The sequence below is a fragment of the Lycium ferocissimum genome, chromosome 8 (genome assembly GCF_029784015.1).
Source record: "Lycium ferocissimum isolate CSIRO_LF1 chromosome 8, AGI_CSIRO_Lferr_CH_V1, whole genome shotgun sequence".
Lineage (NCBI taxonomy): Eukaryota > Viridiplantae > Streptophyta > Magnoliopsida > Solanales > Solanaceae > Lycium > Lycium ferocissimum.
The window spans coordinates 23,785,245-23,797,595 of NC_081349.1; the positions used below are offsets into that span (position 1 = coordinate 23,785,245).

The following is a 12,351-nucleotide window of genomic DNA, read 5'->3' on the forward strand; positions in this document are numbered from 1 at the left end:
TCTATTACTTCAAAAGAAACAATTAAAAAGTAGCATTGGGCCTTCCGGACCTACATCACACTGCCTATTTATACGTAGTGGAAGTCTTCTCGTATTCAGAACTTGAAGAAGCTTATGATTTCAATTCCTCTAGAGTACTTGGAGATGGAGGTTTTGGAACTATTTACTATGGTGAGAAACTTCTTAATCCCACTGAGCTATGCATCAACCTTTTCTACTTGTGGCTAATACTTGTCCATCGATGAACACAAAAACTTAAGGATGGACGAGAGGTTGCTGTAAAGCATCTCTACGAGCACAACTGCAAACGAATGCAGCAGTTTGTTAATGAAATTGAGATCCTTACAAGGCTAAGGCACATCAATCTTGTCACCCTCTATGGCTGCACTTCACGGAGAAGCCGTGAACTACTCCTTGTCTATGGATACATTCCTAATGGAACTCTTGCTGATCACCTCCATGGTGACAAAGCGAAGGACAGATCACTCGCGTGGCCAGTCCGCATGAACATTGCCATAGAAACTGCTGGTGCATTGACTTACTTGCATGTTTCTGATGTAATACATTGCGATGTGAAGACTAATAACATACTCCTTGATCACAACTTTAGTGTTAAAGTTGCAGATTTTGGGATTTCAAGGCTCTTCCCAAATGATGTCTCTCATATTTCAACCGCACCCCGGGGGACCCCTGGCTATATTGATCCAAAGTATCATGAATGTTACCGGCTGACTAGTAAAAGTGATGTTTATAGCTTCGGGGTGGTCCTTGTTGAGCACATTTCGTCAATGCCAGCTGTGGATATGAAGAGGCATAGCCAAGAGATCAATTTGGCTAACTTTGCAATAAACAAGATCGTAAAATGTGCATTTCACGAGTTGCTTGATCCATCCCTGGGGTTCGATTCAGATACCAAGATTTGGGAAATGACTACTTCAGTGGCAGATCTTGCTTTTTTGTGCTTGCAGACAGATAGGGACATGAGGCCTACTATGGTTGAAGTTTTGGATACTCTAAAGGAGATTCAGACTAGTGAATTTGACAATGAGAAGAGAGCTGAATCTAATCTCAATGGCAATGAAGCTAAAATAGTAGCAGCTCCTCCTTTCCCTGTATCAGAAGATATATTATTGTTGAAGCAAGTTAAATCACTACCTTCTCCTAATTCTGTGGCTGATAAATGGATTACTTGCTCTGATATAACTAGTACAAAGTAGTAAAAAGTTCTATACCCCCTCTCTTTGTTAATCTGATGTTAATTTTGTGAGGCTGCAAATGTACGGCTTTGAGTAGTTTCCTTGAGCTATGTATCTATGAGTGGAAGTGATCCGACTTTTAATTTCATTATATAAGAGTTTAAGTTCTATACAATGGCAGTTTTAGAACTTTCTAATTGAGAACTCATGGAGTTATTGAGGACTGGTGTTAGAAATTTGTGCAAGTGCAGGTGTTAATCTGGGTATTAAGTCAATATGCACTCTTGTTTCAATCTTCATCATAGACTCGTAGTGTCTTGAATTTCTGGGGTGAGTGTTCCATAAGCTAGGGATCAATATTAATGATTGATTCTTTTTCAAAATTCTGAAGAAGATGCCTGGAACATAGCAAATATTTTCTAGCTGACTCTGTGTATACTCCCCCTATCTCGAAACATTTTCTTTATAGTTTCTAGTGGGAATAATGAACAAATGGAAGGTTGGATTTTTAACCTCCTTATGCAATGTTCTTTTTACACTTTCATACTATCTTTACTTACCTTTGGATGTATCTGCAAACCATTTAAATTTCAGACAACTGATATGAATATAGCTTCTATTTCTACAGTACAAGTCTTCCATTTCCAGAGACTGTGGTCCTGAAAATGATGAGAAGTTGCTGTTAGTAGACAGAGTCAAGAAGTTAAGTCTTTCTACAGGTGTCAATGGCCAGAAAAGGTAATGTGGAAAGTTCCTTTTTTCTTCGCCTTTCTTTCCCCCAACAAGTCCGGCCCCTCTTATGCGTTTGGTTGCACAAAGTGTTTCTTTTTGACAAATTTTACGAATAAAGCTAAAGACTAGTAATAGATAAAGTGCTTTGAAGTTATGGAGCTTGATCCTATAAGATAGTTTGTTGAGCTATAGTTACAATTCACAAACCTTCAGCTAGCTTTCCTCTTCTTGCAGTAGGGATTCAATATGGCTTTCCTTTCTTCTTTTGTTTGGCTCCTTCTATCTTCATCTTCTGATCTTTTTCTTAGTTCAGGCAAAGGGCAAAAGTGATTCCAGTTGTCCAAAGTCCTTTTCATGTGGAAATCTTACTGACCTAAGCATTCCTTTCTCTCTTTCCACACAATCTGACTGTGGAATAATGCCTGTGTCCGGTGGTGATGCTAAACCATATCAAAGAGTGCAATTGCTTCCTGGAGGAGATTGGTACGATGCTACAGACAAGCCGTTTAATTTTATAGTTTGGCTTGTAGACCCGAAGCTTCAAACTATATTGAGGAAAAACAAGTGCCATGCTTTTAACAAAAATATCTCCCTTCCGGATTCTCCTTCTGTTTCTTTCAAAATTCTCCCTACGAGTATGCGCGACTTCTACAAATGCAACAGCACTAGTAGTACCCAGAAGAACGACCAATTTTCTGGTTATAAAATGTACAATAATTGTAAAGGCTAGCAGTTAATATTACTGCCAACTGTTCACTTCTCCAATTGCCAATTCTCCAACATTAGATGATTGACTAAATTACCGCTCATACAAAATTAAAATCTATACACGTTATCATAAATAAAAACGTCACAACTTCTTGGCTGCATTTGTATACATATGAATGAATATTAAATGTTATCATATTGAATACTAATAATACCTATAATAAATGATAGGAAAGAATAACTTCTATCATTTTACCGTGCAAAACTTTGATAAAAGGAAAAAAAATATTACTTACAGATATCAGATACTTTGGAAGACAATTGATTGAACCTACCTATTCAGCTCCTAAAAAGTTTTCTCATTGGCGTGCATTCATCTTCCATTATTCCTCCTTATGGTTTCAGTTACAGAATTTGAAGTGGCTTTTGAGTTAAAAAATTACTAAGTATATATATGCTCATGATATCAACAACTTTGAGGAGAAGATTCATGTACTGGGGACGTTGATGCCAAAAAAGAATGAGCGTGAGCATTTTGATTAATTCTTTAGGCTCTGATGATAATTATTTGAATGAGCCTTTACTTGGGCATAAAAAATGCGACTATAATAATCAGGTATTTATGTACTAATGATGTTCTTATATTTTGGGTTTATTTGATGATGCTTAATTTTGGTGGGTTGTAATATTATATCCCCTTTTTATACGCTTTATATTTATATTCTTGGAGTTATCTTGCTGCAAATTTCCTTTTATTGGGAAGATTCATGCTTTATTTTCTGAACTAGATAATTTGCCCGCGCTTCGCGCGGTGATGATTCACCTCATTAAACTTACTAATGAGCCTTTTGATATACAAATATTAGAAATAACAAAAATCAAATTGTTAAAAACTTTTAGTCTTTAAATCAAAATATATTAGATTTCTAATTTTAATCCACTTTTATGGATGCCTAATACAACGGCTGAAATTATAGCTTTTTCCTCTTTTTCTACTTTTTAAAATGTTTTTCTTTCTTACTCTCTTTTAAATGTCAAATCTCCTTTTTCTTTCCTCTTTAAAAAGTAATAAAGTAAGTAACAAAAGAAACTCATACGTGATTACAACAATTGCTAGCGGCAATCTGCTGCACTTTAGTGAAACTTATTTCCTAAGCATATTCAGCCACTTCCACATTCTGAGTAGTCAAGAGTTATCGGCTTTCATTATTACTAGGGGTGTACAAAGTAAACCGACAAACCGCACCAAACCGATAAACCGAGAAAAAAACCCGACTAGTGGTTTGGTTTGACTTGGTTTAGTGTTGAAAAAAAAAAACCCAACCATAATTGGTTTGGTTTGGTTTTAGCTTAAAAAAGTCAAATCGAACCAAACTAACCCGACATTACATTTATTCAATTTTTAAAATATTTATTTGTAATGTAATTTATAAATATTTCTTAAATTTTTTCGTAGTTTTTAATCTATTATCATATTATTAAAGCTTGAACTTAGAATTTTGAATGCGAATAAGTTTTATATCCTATAAATGTTAGTAACTCATATAAAGTCTAAACCAAAACCAAGTCAACACTAATACTAACAAAAGAAATTCAATTTATCACTAGGAATGACAATAATGTTGGATAACATTGATTTTGCGTAATTGGTTTAGAAAGTGAAAATACATAACTTAAGTTTTTTTTTCTTGTCATGTAAATAATACTTATTAGCCGTACTTATTTTAGTATGACTTAGTATTTTTAGATTACGGTCATTTTCTTTATGGTTTATTAATTAGCAATATTTATTTTAACCGATTTTATTATCTTTTGTTGAATATTTTAATACAACGTCATCACTCTTCTCACATTTTGTGTTATTTTCTTATGAAACACCTTAATTACATAGTTGTATCTTACTAGGACTAAAGAAATATTTGAAGTAAAAATTATATGTTTTGTATCAAGAATATTCCGGAAAAAAAAAAAAAAAAACCGAATAACCCGAGACAACCCGAGGTTGAAAAACCTGAATCTTATTGGTTTGGTTTGGTGTATAAATCTAAAAACCCGACGCAATTGGTTTGGTTTGGTGTTTAAAAAATCCGAACTAACCCGGTCCATGTACACCCCTAATTATTACAAGCTGGGAAACATTGTTTTTTATCACTCCAAGCTCCTGTAGGCCATATGTCACAATGACTAACCAGTATCTCTTGCCTTTTAGAATCTTTTGCAGTCGTTGTCACCCATCATCTAGCTCATCATAAGGTTCATCACTTATAGAAGAAAGAAGCCTAGGAGTACATTTCTCGCACAATACTCTTGTGAAACAGTAGCTTTTGCACGCATGTCAAAGTGAGGCCAAAGTAATGGATCATTGTAGGTGTTATTAGTCAAAGTTGTCTTGCTGATGCCTCCATCCCTACAATAGATACAACTTCTAGTTCCCTTTCACCTCGACCAAGTTGATCCTTCATCATCTTGAATTCATTTTCCTGGCCAACCATCATATACTCGGGCTCTAGAGCATGTAGAGATACATAGGCAGGAGACAATTTTTGTGTTTCTGGATGTTGGATGTTGTTGTACCGCCCCCTATTGCTATCCAATGCTTCATGGTGGCCAAATCAATGCATTCTACTGCTTTTTCCAAGAGGATGTTTAGTTCCCACAAAGCGCTAATTCGTTCCTCTGCAGTTTCAGCCAAAAAAACCTTTTCTTGATCTCGAGTAAACCATATCTTCTGTGTGCATGCTAGCTCTAGGAGTTCAGCTTCCAATATTGTCAATGCCTCAATATCGTCTTTGCTTGTTATATTGCCGGGTTTCTCCATAATAGCTCTCAAGGATTCAACCTTTTTATAGAACAACTGCAAATCACATCCACTAATTTGCATTGATTGTTGTATGGTGCTCATAAGTCAAGTAATAACAGCATAGCTTTCTCTCTTCCTCTCATAGGTGTTTTATGCAATAACTTTTTCTGCAAGATCTGCACCCAAAGGCTTCCAAAAAAAAAAAAAAAAAAAAAAAAAGGCAGGACTCCCAAATTTGATAGTTGACCAATTTCTCAATAAAAAACAGGAAAAAGGAAAATTTCCTCTTTTCTCAAATAAACAAATAGAAAGACAAAGATCAACTCTCTTTTCTATCTTCAATTTGTCAAAAGGACGATTTGCGAACAGGTAAAATGAGAGTTTTTTTATCATTATCAGATCCTGAAAGTGCCCACTAACCAAAACTACTAAAAAAATAATTCCTGATATAAAAATAAAAAATGTACATGTACAGTGCTACAACATTGACAAATATCTATTGCTGATGTTCCAAATATATTCTGGTAAGTAAATTGTTCAATTCTATTCCGATTAAATATTAGGAAAAGGGTAATGTAGTTCATTCATCTCTGTATAATTTATTCAGCTCAATATATATGTAATAAAAGCAATATTAACTTGTATTTTCCATTTGCTTGCAAGCCCATCAAATTCTTCACGCTCTTTTAGCACAACCTGTTTTGCAAAGAACTGATTCCTCCAATGTGTGTGGATAAGAGAAGTGGTTCAAACGACTCCTTAATAATATTATTAGGGAAATGACTTGAAAGAGGATAGTGAGGGAAACGCAACATTCATTTGTAACGTCCATCTATATTTTTGTATAAATCAATTCCATTTGTACCTTAAAGTGGACTTTCTTTTTGGTGGCTATCCGGTTCTGATTGGTGCGACTTCTGTAGGTCCATGGGATTTAGTTTTTCCTCTTCCTTGGCAAGGTAGATTGAAGACTCTCAATCAAGGAAACACACAATAAAAAATTTATGCAGGTACATTGAGGAGCAACATTCATGCCTTACAGGATAGTCACAAATATTATTTAGCTCATAAATTGGACACGAACACACCGTAACAATTCTAAAAAGTAAATCAAGTAAAAGCACAAATGCCTAACAGTCCTAACTGACACGGGCCATTTTTCTCCCATGATTCATATCTTAAGCGAGAAGGAAGAAGCGAGAAACAAAAGGGGGGAAAAGTGAAAGAAAAACTTAAAGAACACCCAAGGAAGGATCATGATTTCTCTTGCTTTAAACCAAAACTCTGCAAAACACAAATATAATTCTCATGAAATAGTTCGAAAAATTTAAGCTATTGACCTTGTCGAATCCCAATGTGTTCAATCTCACAGGAGAATAGGAAAAACTCTTGGATTTTTGGTTCGCCTGCCATAATTGGACATTACTTAAAGTACTATTCTTTCGTGCACAATAACACATATCATATTTGAAACTTTCTTTTGTTTTCTTGAGTTGACTGAAATACATATCTCATGATCTTACTCCAAAAAACAACACTACCTTCTCCATATTTTTGGAGCTTCATTGGCGGTGTTTTTGCAGCCATGAAAACCGAACAAAATAACCCAAGGTATCAATTTTTTCCTTGATATTTTTTCCTTCTTAGGGGTCAACAGATATACATTTAAGTTATATTTTCCGTTAGTGTAAGAAATTTTACACTATCAAATCATATTTACACGTTATATCATGTAATTTATCTAATATTCAAGATTATGACTTAAAAGTACTATTCTTTCGTGCACAATAACACACAACGTTAAACTATGATCGAAAGAAATCAGCAACAAATTCAAATGAAGTATGAACATAAACAACTGGAAAACGAAGAGAGCATATGGATATGAGTATATATACCTCCAGATAAGAATAATGTAGAAGAAGAACGATTCACCTAAAGGCATAGCTGCAAACAATGAAACTGCAGAATATAGGGCCTGAAACATTAATTAAAAATTATAAAATAATAATAATAAACAAAAGAGGAAAAATATAGGCAAAAAAATGTCATACCTTTATATGTTGATTCTAGCAGTATGATTTGTTTGAGATACTTTCAGAGAGAGTGATTAGTGATGAAGCGAAAATAGAATAGGGAGTCTGGGAAACTGTCAATACCAAATAAAACATTGTCGAATACAGAAGGGAAAATAGATATAAGGTCAATTCGACACATTAATAATACCAAATTAGACGTTGCCGAATACAGAAAGGCAAAAGTGTAATACATATACTACATATACATGAAGGAAAACCCAAAGGGGAAGACCGAGGGTTTTGTTTCAAAACGGCGCGAATTAATAAACGGTTATTAATGGGTTGTTTGAGAATTGAAAGAAAATAATTAAGATGGAAAAAAAAAATCAGAAAAAAGATAAATCCTAATCTTTGGCCTTAGAGGCATGCTACATCAGCGGGCTCATCTCCTGCTTTTATATGTACTAGTTTCTCGATACGTGCGTTGCACGTGTATCTAATGCTAAATAAGTCCAAACATTTATAAATGGTGTAAATAATATCATAATTTGTGTGTGATGAGTTAAACTAAATTGATGAATGGTGAACATATTCGACCTACTTGATTGTTGAAAATAAATTGATTAGGCGTAGTTTGAACTGACTAAGTTGAATATTAGTTATGCAAGTACAATCTATAGTGAGATATTTTGATGTTATTTGGTTCAAACATGTGATATGGTCATGTCTCACCTAATTAATACTTCATCTGCTCTAATTTATGTGAACCTATTACTATTTGGGGAGTCCACGAGGTGGTTCTTTGACCACATTTTCCTTACAATTTTTCTAAATTATTTGAATTATAAATAATATGATTTATAGTACTTTTTATGTAGTTTCTAAATATATAAATTTTAGTTTTACAAACTTGCAAAATCTATGTCAAAATTTATGGACAAAGTTATAACGTTTGACCCTCGTACTCCGAAAAGGTTCACATAATTTGAAGCGGGGGGAGTAATTTTTTATAGCTTGATAATGTTGGTATATTTTTTGTTCTGACATTTTTCATTAGTTTTGTTGTGAACATTGATATCGTTCTTGAGAATGAATCATTCTTGAGAATGAATCGTCAATACAGTTGTCCATGTAAGAACATGTAGAAAAAATTATAAGCCAATATAGAAATTATTTGATCTTGAACTTTATTTATTATCATTCCAAAGCAAAAATATACTGGAAATTACTTTTGAATGATTTGAGAGCATATCCTTAGGTGGTGAAATTTGAATTATGGGAAGAAAAACGTTTTCTTACTTCAGTCATCATTATAGTTAGCTTGATACAGTTAATTGAATTGGTATCATCTTTATTACTTAGTTAAAATTGAATTTTTTGTTTACCACTCTATGCTGTATTTATAAAATTTTATGTATTGATCTTTACATGTATATAATACAATAATTTATTTGCGGTTACGAATTGTACTTTATTCTTTCATGTATAATTATTCGACGTGTATATCGAGTCACGTAGTACTCATTTTTATAAAATAATATCAATACTATGTCATGTAGTATATGATTTGTAAAATGATATGAATACGATAAAAATAAAACTGAGTATAATTTGAATGGAATTGGTTTGAGTTCTCAATCTACATTAATAAGAAGGGAAAAGGGTCAAAAATACCCCTCTACTTTGTTTTAATGGATAAAAATATCCTTCGTTACAATTTTGGGTCATTTATCCCTCTGCTATTATGAAAGTTAACAAATATACCCTTCATTTGACGAAAATCCCCAAGTTGATTCAAATAACCCGATTTCATAAAAAATAACCCACTCCCCTATTTTACTCGCCCCGATCCACCTCCTAAAATAAGTCATTCTTCTTCTATGAGAAAATGCGGCGAACCACTGAATCGATGAACTACCACGGAGAAGGAGACAGTATTGTTGGTTTACATTGCTGATGAAGATGGCGAGCGCCGCCGTCTCTGTTTTTTTCGAAACTTGTAGAAATTGAACGCAGATATTTTGATGTGGTGTCTTTAGAGAAATGATATATTACAAAAGAATAAGAGATCGTGTCATCACTCTTGTGCTTGACGCTAAAGATCTATGTCATAGGAAACTATGCAGTGTTTTGTAAAATTGGTTTGTGTGAAAGCCACAGGTCAGGTTGCCCTCTATGGATGGAAGAGTTGCGTTGGTTCCTTAGGTAGATATGCCGAATCATAATATTGAGGTTGTGAATAACACTTTTGTGAAAATGTTTGTAGTTGACATGTATGACACAACTGCGAGTCTGATTCTTTGAGCCATTTTAATTGTTCAAGGTGGAAACATTTCTTAACTATGGTTCAACAACACAAAAACAAAGGAGACGGCGCCGCTCGCCATCTTCACCGGCAATGTAAACCAACAACACTATCTCCTTCTCCGTGGTAGTTCATTGATTCTGTGGTTCGTCAGAGATGGCTGGTTCGCCGGATTTTCTCAGAGAAGAAGAATGAGTTATTTTAGGAGGTGGATCCAGGCAGATAAAATAGGAGAGTGGGTTATTTTTTATGAAATCGGGTTATTTGAATAAAGGGCAAAGGCGCAAATATACCCCTCAACTTTGCGATTTAGAGCAGATATACCCCTCGTTACAAAAGTGGTGTATATATACCCCTGCTGTTATAAAATGGTGTAAATATACCCCCGCCGTTACAAAATGGTTCAAATATACCCTTTTCGCTGACGGAAGTTTTTTAAAACAAAAATCATTTAGGTTATTTTTTAATTAAAAAAAAATGCCACGTGACTTTAAAAAAAGTCTACCTATTTTTTTTTTTTTAGTAGACATATTTTTTAAAGCCATGGTAATTTTTTTTTCTATGGGCATAAATGACCCAAAATTATAACGGAGGATATTTTTAGCCATCAAAATAAAGTGGAGAGGTATTTGTCACGCCCCGAACCTGGGCCTGGACGTAACACGGCACTCGGTGCCTGACTGCATGTGACCGAGCGAACCACATGGCTTGCTGAATCATCATGATACATAACATAAGCGGAAATATAGTGTGAATGCATGATGAGCCTTTATAAAATGTAGTAGTCATAATACTTAATAAAATACTTATTCAAACATAAGTGTGGAAGTGACATGAATGAGCCAAAATGGCTATATGACTCCAAATGCTCGACATGACATAACCGACTCGTCTAGTCTATGAAACCTCTATCATGAGTCCGACTGGAAAATATACTTACTGGGACAAGGCACCCAGCATACCTTAAATGCATAAATAATCATAAAATCAAAAGTTGACTAAACCCCGAATTAGATGGGGCTCACCAATACGCTGATACTATTCTTTGTTCTACTGAGCAGGTGTGTCGTCTTGTATATCAGTACCTGCATCGTGAAATGCAGGCCCCCGGGCAATAAAAGGGGACGTCAGCACATTGAATGTACTGGTATGTAAAGCAACTGAAAGAAACAACATGGGACATGAAATAACATGATGAGAAGCGAAACCGAAAACACGGACATGAACATGAGCATGAGTGCATTTGTATTTATATATAACATAAGTAAAAACATGATAAGTAGGGAGAGCATTTCATAAACCGACATATGATATCACCACGTGGGAACGTGGAGTCTGGTACCTCGCCGGACCAGTTGAGCCCCTATACCTTGCCAGGGTATAAGGTAGTAACGTACCTGATGGATCCATTCAGTGTAAAATTAAGGTATCGTCCTAACTAGGCGGAGCGATCCTTGTCCTATGGTGGCTACATAGTTTCAGGCTATCTGAGCCTTCTCGGTAATTCGTGCAACTCCCAAAAACATTAACATAATATAGTTGGCTAAGAAGCCCATGATTTTCGTGAATTAACTTGTACTTGTCTTGTAATAATGATTTCACGAAATAACTTGTAAACATATTCTTGATTCATAAGTAATAACAATAGTTCATAATCATATATGTGTAATTGACTTGAAAACATAGTTGTAACTTGCAAAATAAAATCATAAGTTTCATATGAACATAATGAGAACACATGAGGAAGAATTCATGATTTATGGATTAAGCTAGGATTCCTAATATCCGTAACGGAAGAGTAGGAATACAATAACGAACATAGATACAAAATTCATGTACATACATACATACATAATTACGGGCTACCAATATATTGGGTTTAATGCCCTAGGATTTGAACTTCATGGATTTTACGAAACGGATCATGGGGAAGAACGTGAGGTTCCCACATGTGGATGGAAGTTCTACATACCTTAACTTCCCGCTTTTGAGCGTATCACAATGTCCTTCAATCCCTTCAACTTCAATCTATAGCAATACAAGTCATAGGGATTCTATATTAGTAACAATATCTATGTTTTGTTCATCTAAGCATTTTATCAAACACTTAGTGGGCATGAAGCTCTATAACCCTCATTAATGGTGTTTTCTTCACCCAATCCTCATTCTATTACTTCTAGTTGTTTCTACAATCTCAATTAGATGCAATTATCATCATTCTTCATCACCCATAAGAATACAACAATCCCAAGTCAACAATCCAACAACTCTAGCATAGTTCATATGATTCTCTTCAACAAACCCAATTATTATTCTCCCAAGAATTTATCAATCCACAACTATAAATGATTAGGGAGTAGGAACATTACCTTTTTGGGTAGTCACCACGAAATCAACACCCCCAAGTCCGATCTTTAGCTTAAAATGACGGCAACAACTTGTACTTCACTTTATCCTTCACGAGCTTCGGGATTTGGGGCCTTAAACTTGGTTGATTTTCTACTTTCTCTCTCTAGCTCTCCTCTATCTCACTTCCTCTCTCTAAAAATCTGAAATTTGAGGGAAATGGAGGCTGCTAGGGTTTTCATTTCC

General features: G+C 34.7%; 1 protein-coding gene and 1 long non-coding RNA gene across 3 annotated transcripts; one reads left to right on the plus strand and one right to left on the minus strand.

Annotated features, from left to right (window-relative positions):
* Window positions 1-248: 248 nt before the first annotated feature.
* Window positions 249-1,400, plus strand: LOC132067635 (LEAF RUST 10 DISEASE-RESISTANCE LOCUS RECEPTOR-LIKE PROTEIN KINASE-like 1.1; the record flags this gene model as incomplete). The annotated part of the gene is made up of 1 exon (XM_059460931.1): window positions 249-1,400. A coding segment is annotated over one exon (969 nt), but the record flags the coding sequence as incomplete, so codon positions are not given.
* Window positions 1,401-3,714: 2,314 nt separating this feature from the next.
* LOC132067639 (uncharacterized) lies at window positions 3,715-7,659 on the minus strand. Of its 2 annotated transcripts, none has more exons than XR_009417196.1 (3): window positions 7,491-7,659; window positions 4,749-7,383; window positions 3,715-3,836 (listed from the first exon to the last, which is right to left on the minus strand). It is a non-coding gene; the product is annotated as an uncharacterized LOC132067639 (long non-coding RNA). The 2 variants fall into 2 exon arrangements; XR_009417195.1 differs by having other exon boundaries at window positions 4,749-7,398.
* Between the last annotated feature and the right edge of the window lie 4,692 nt (window positions 7,660-12,351).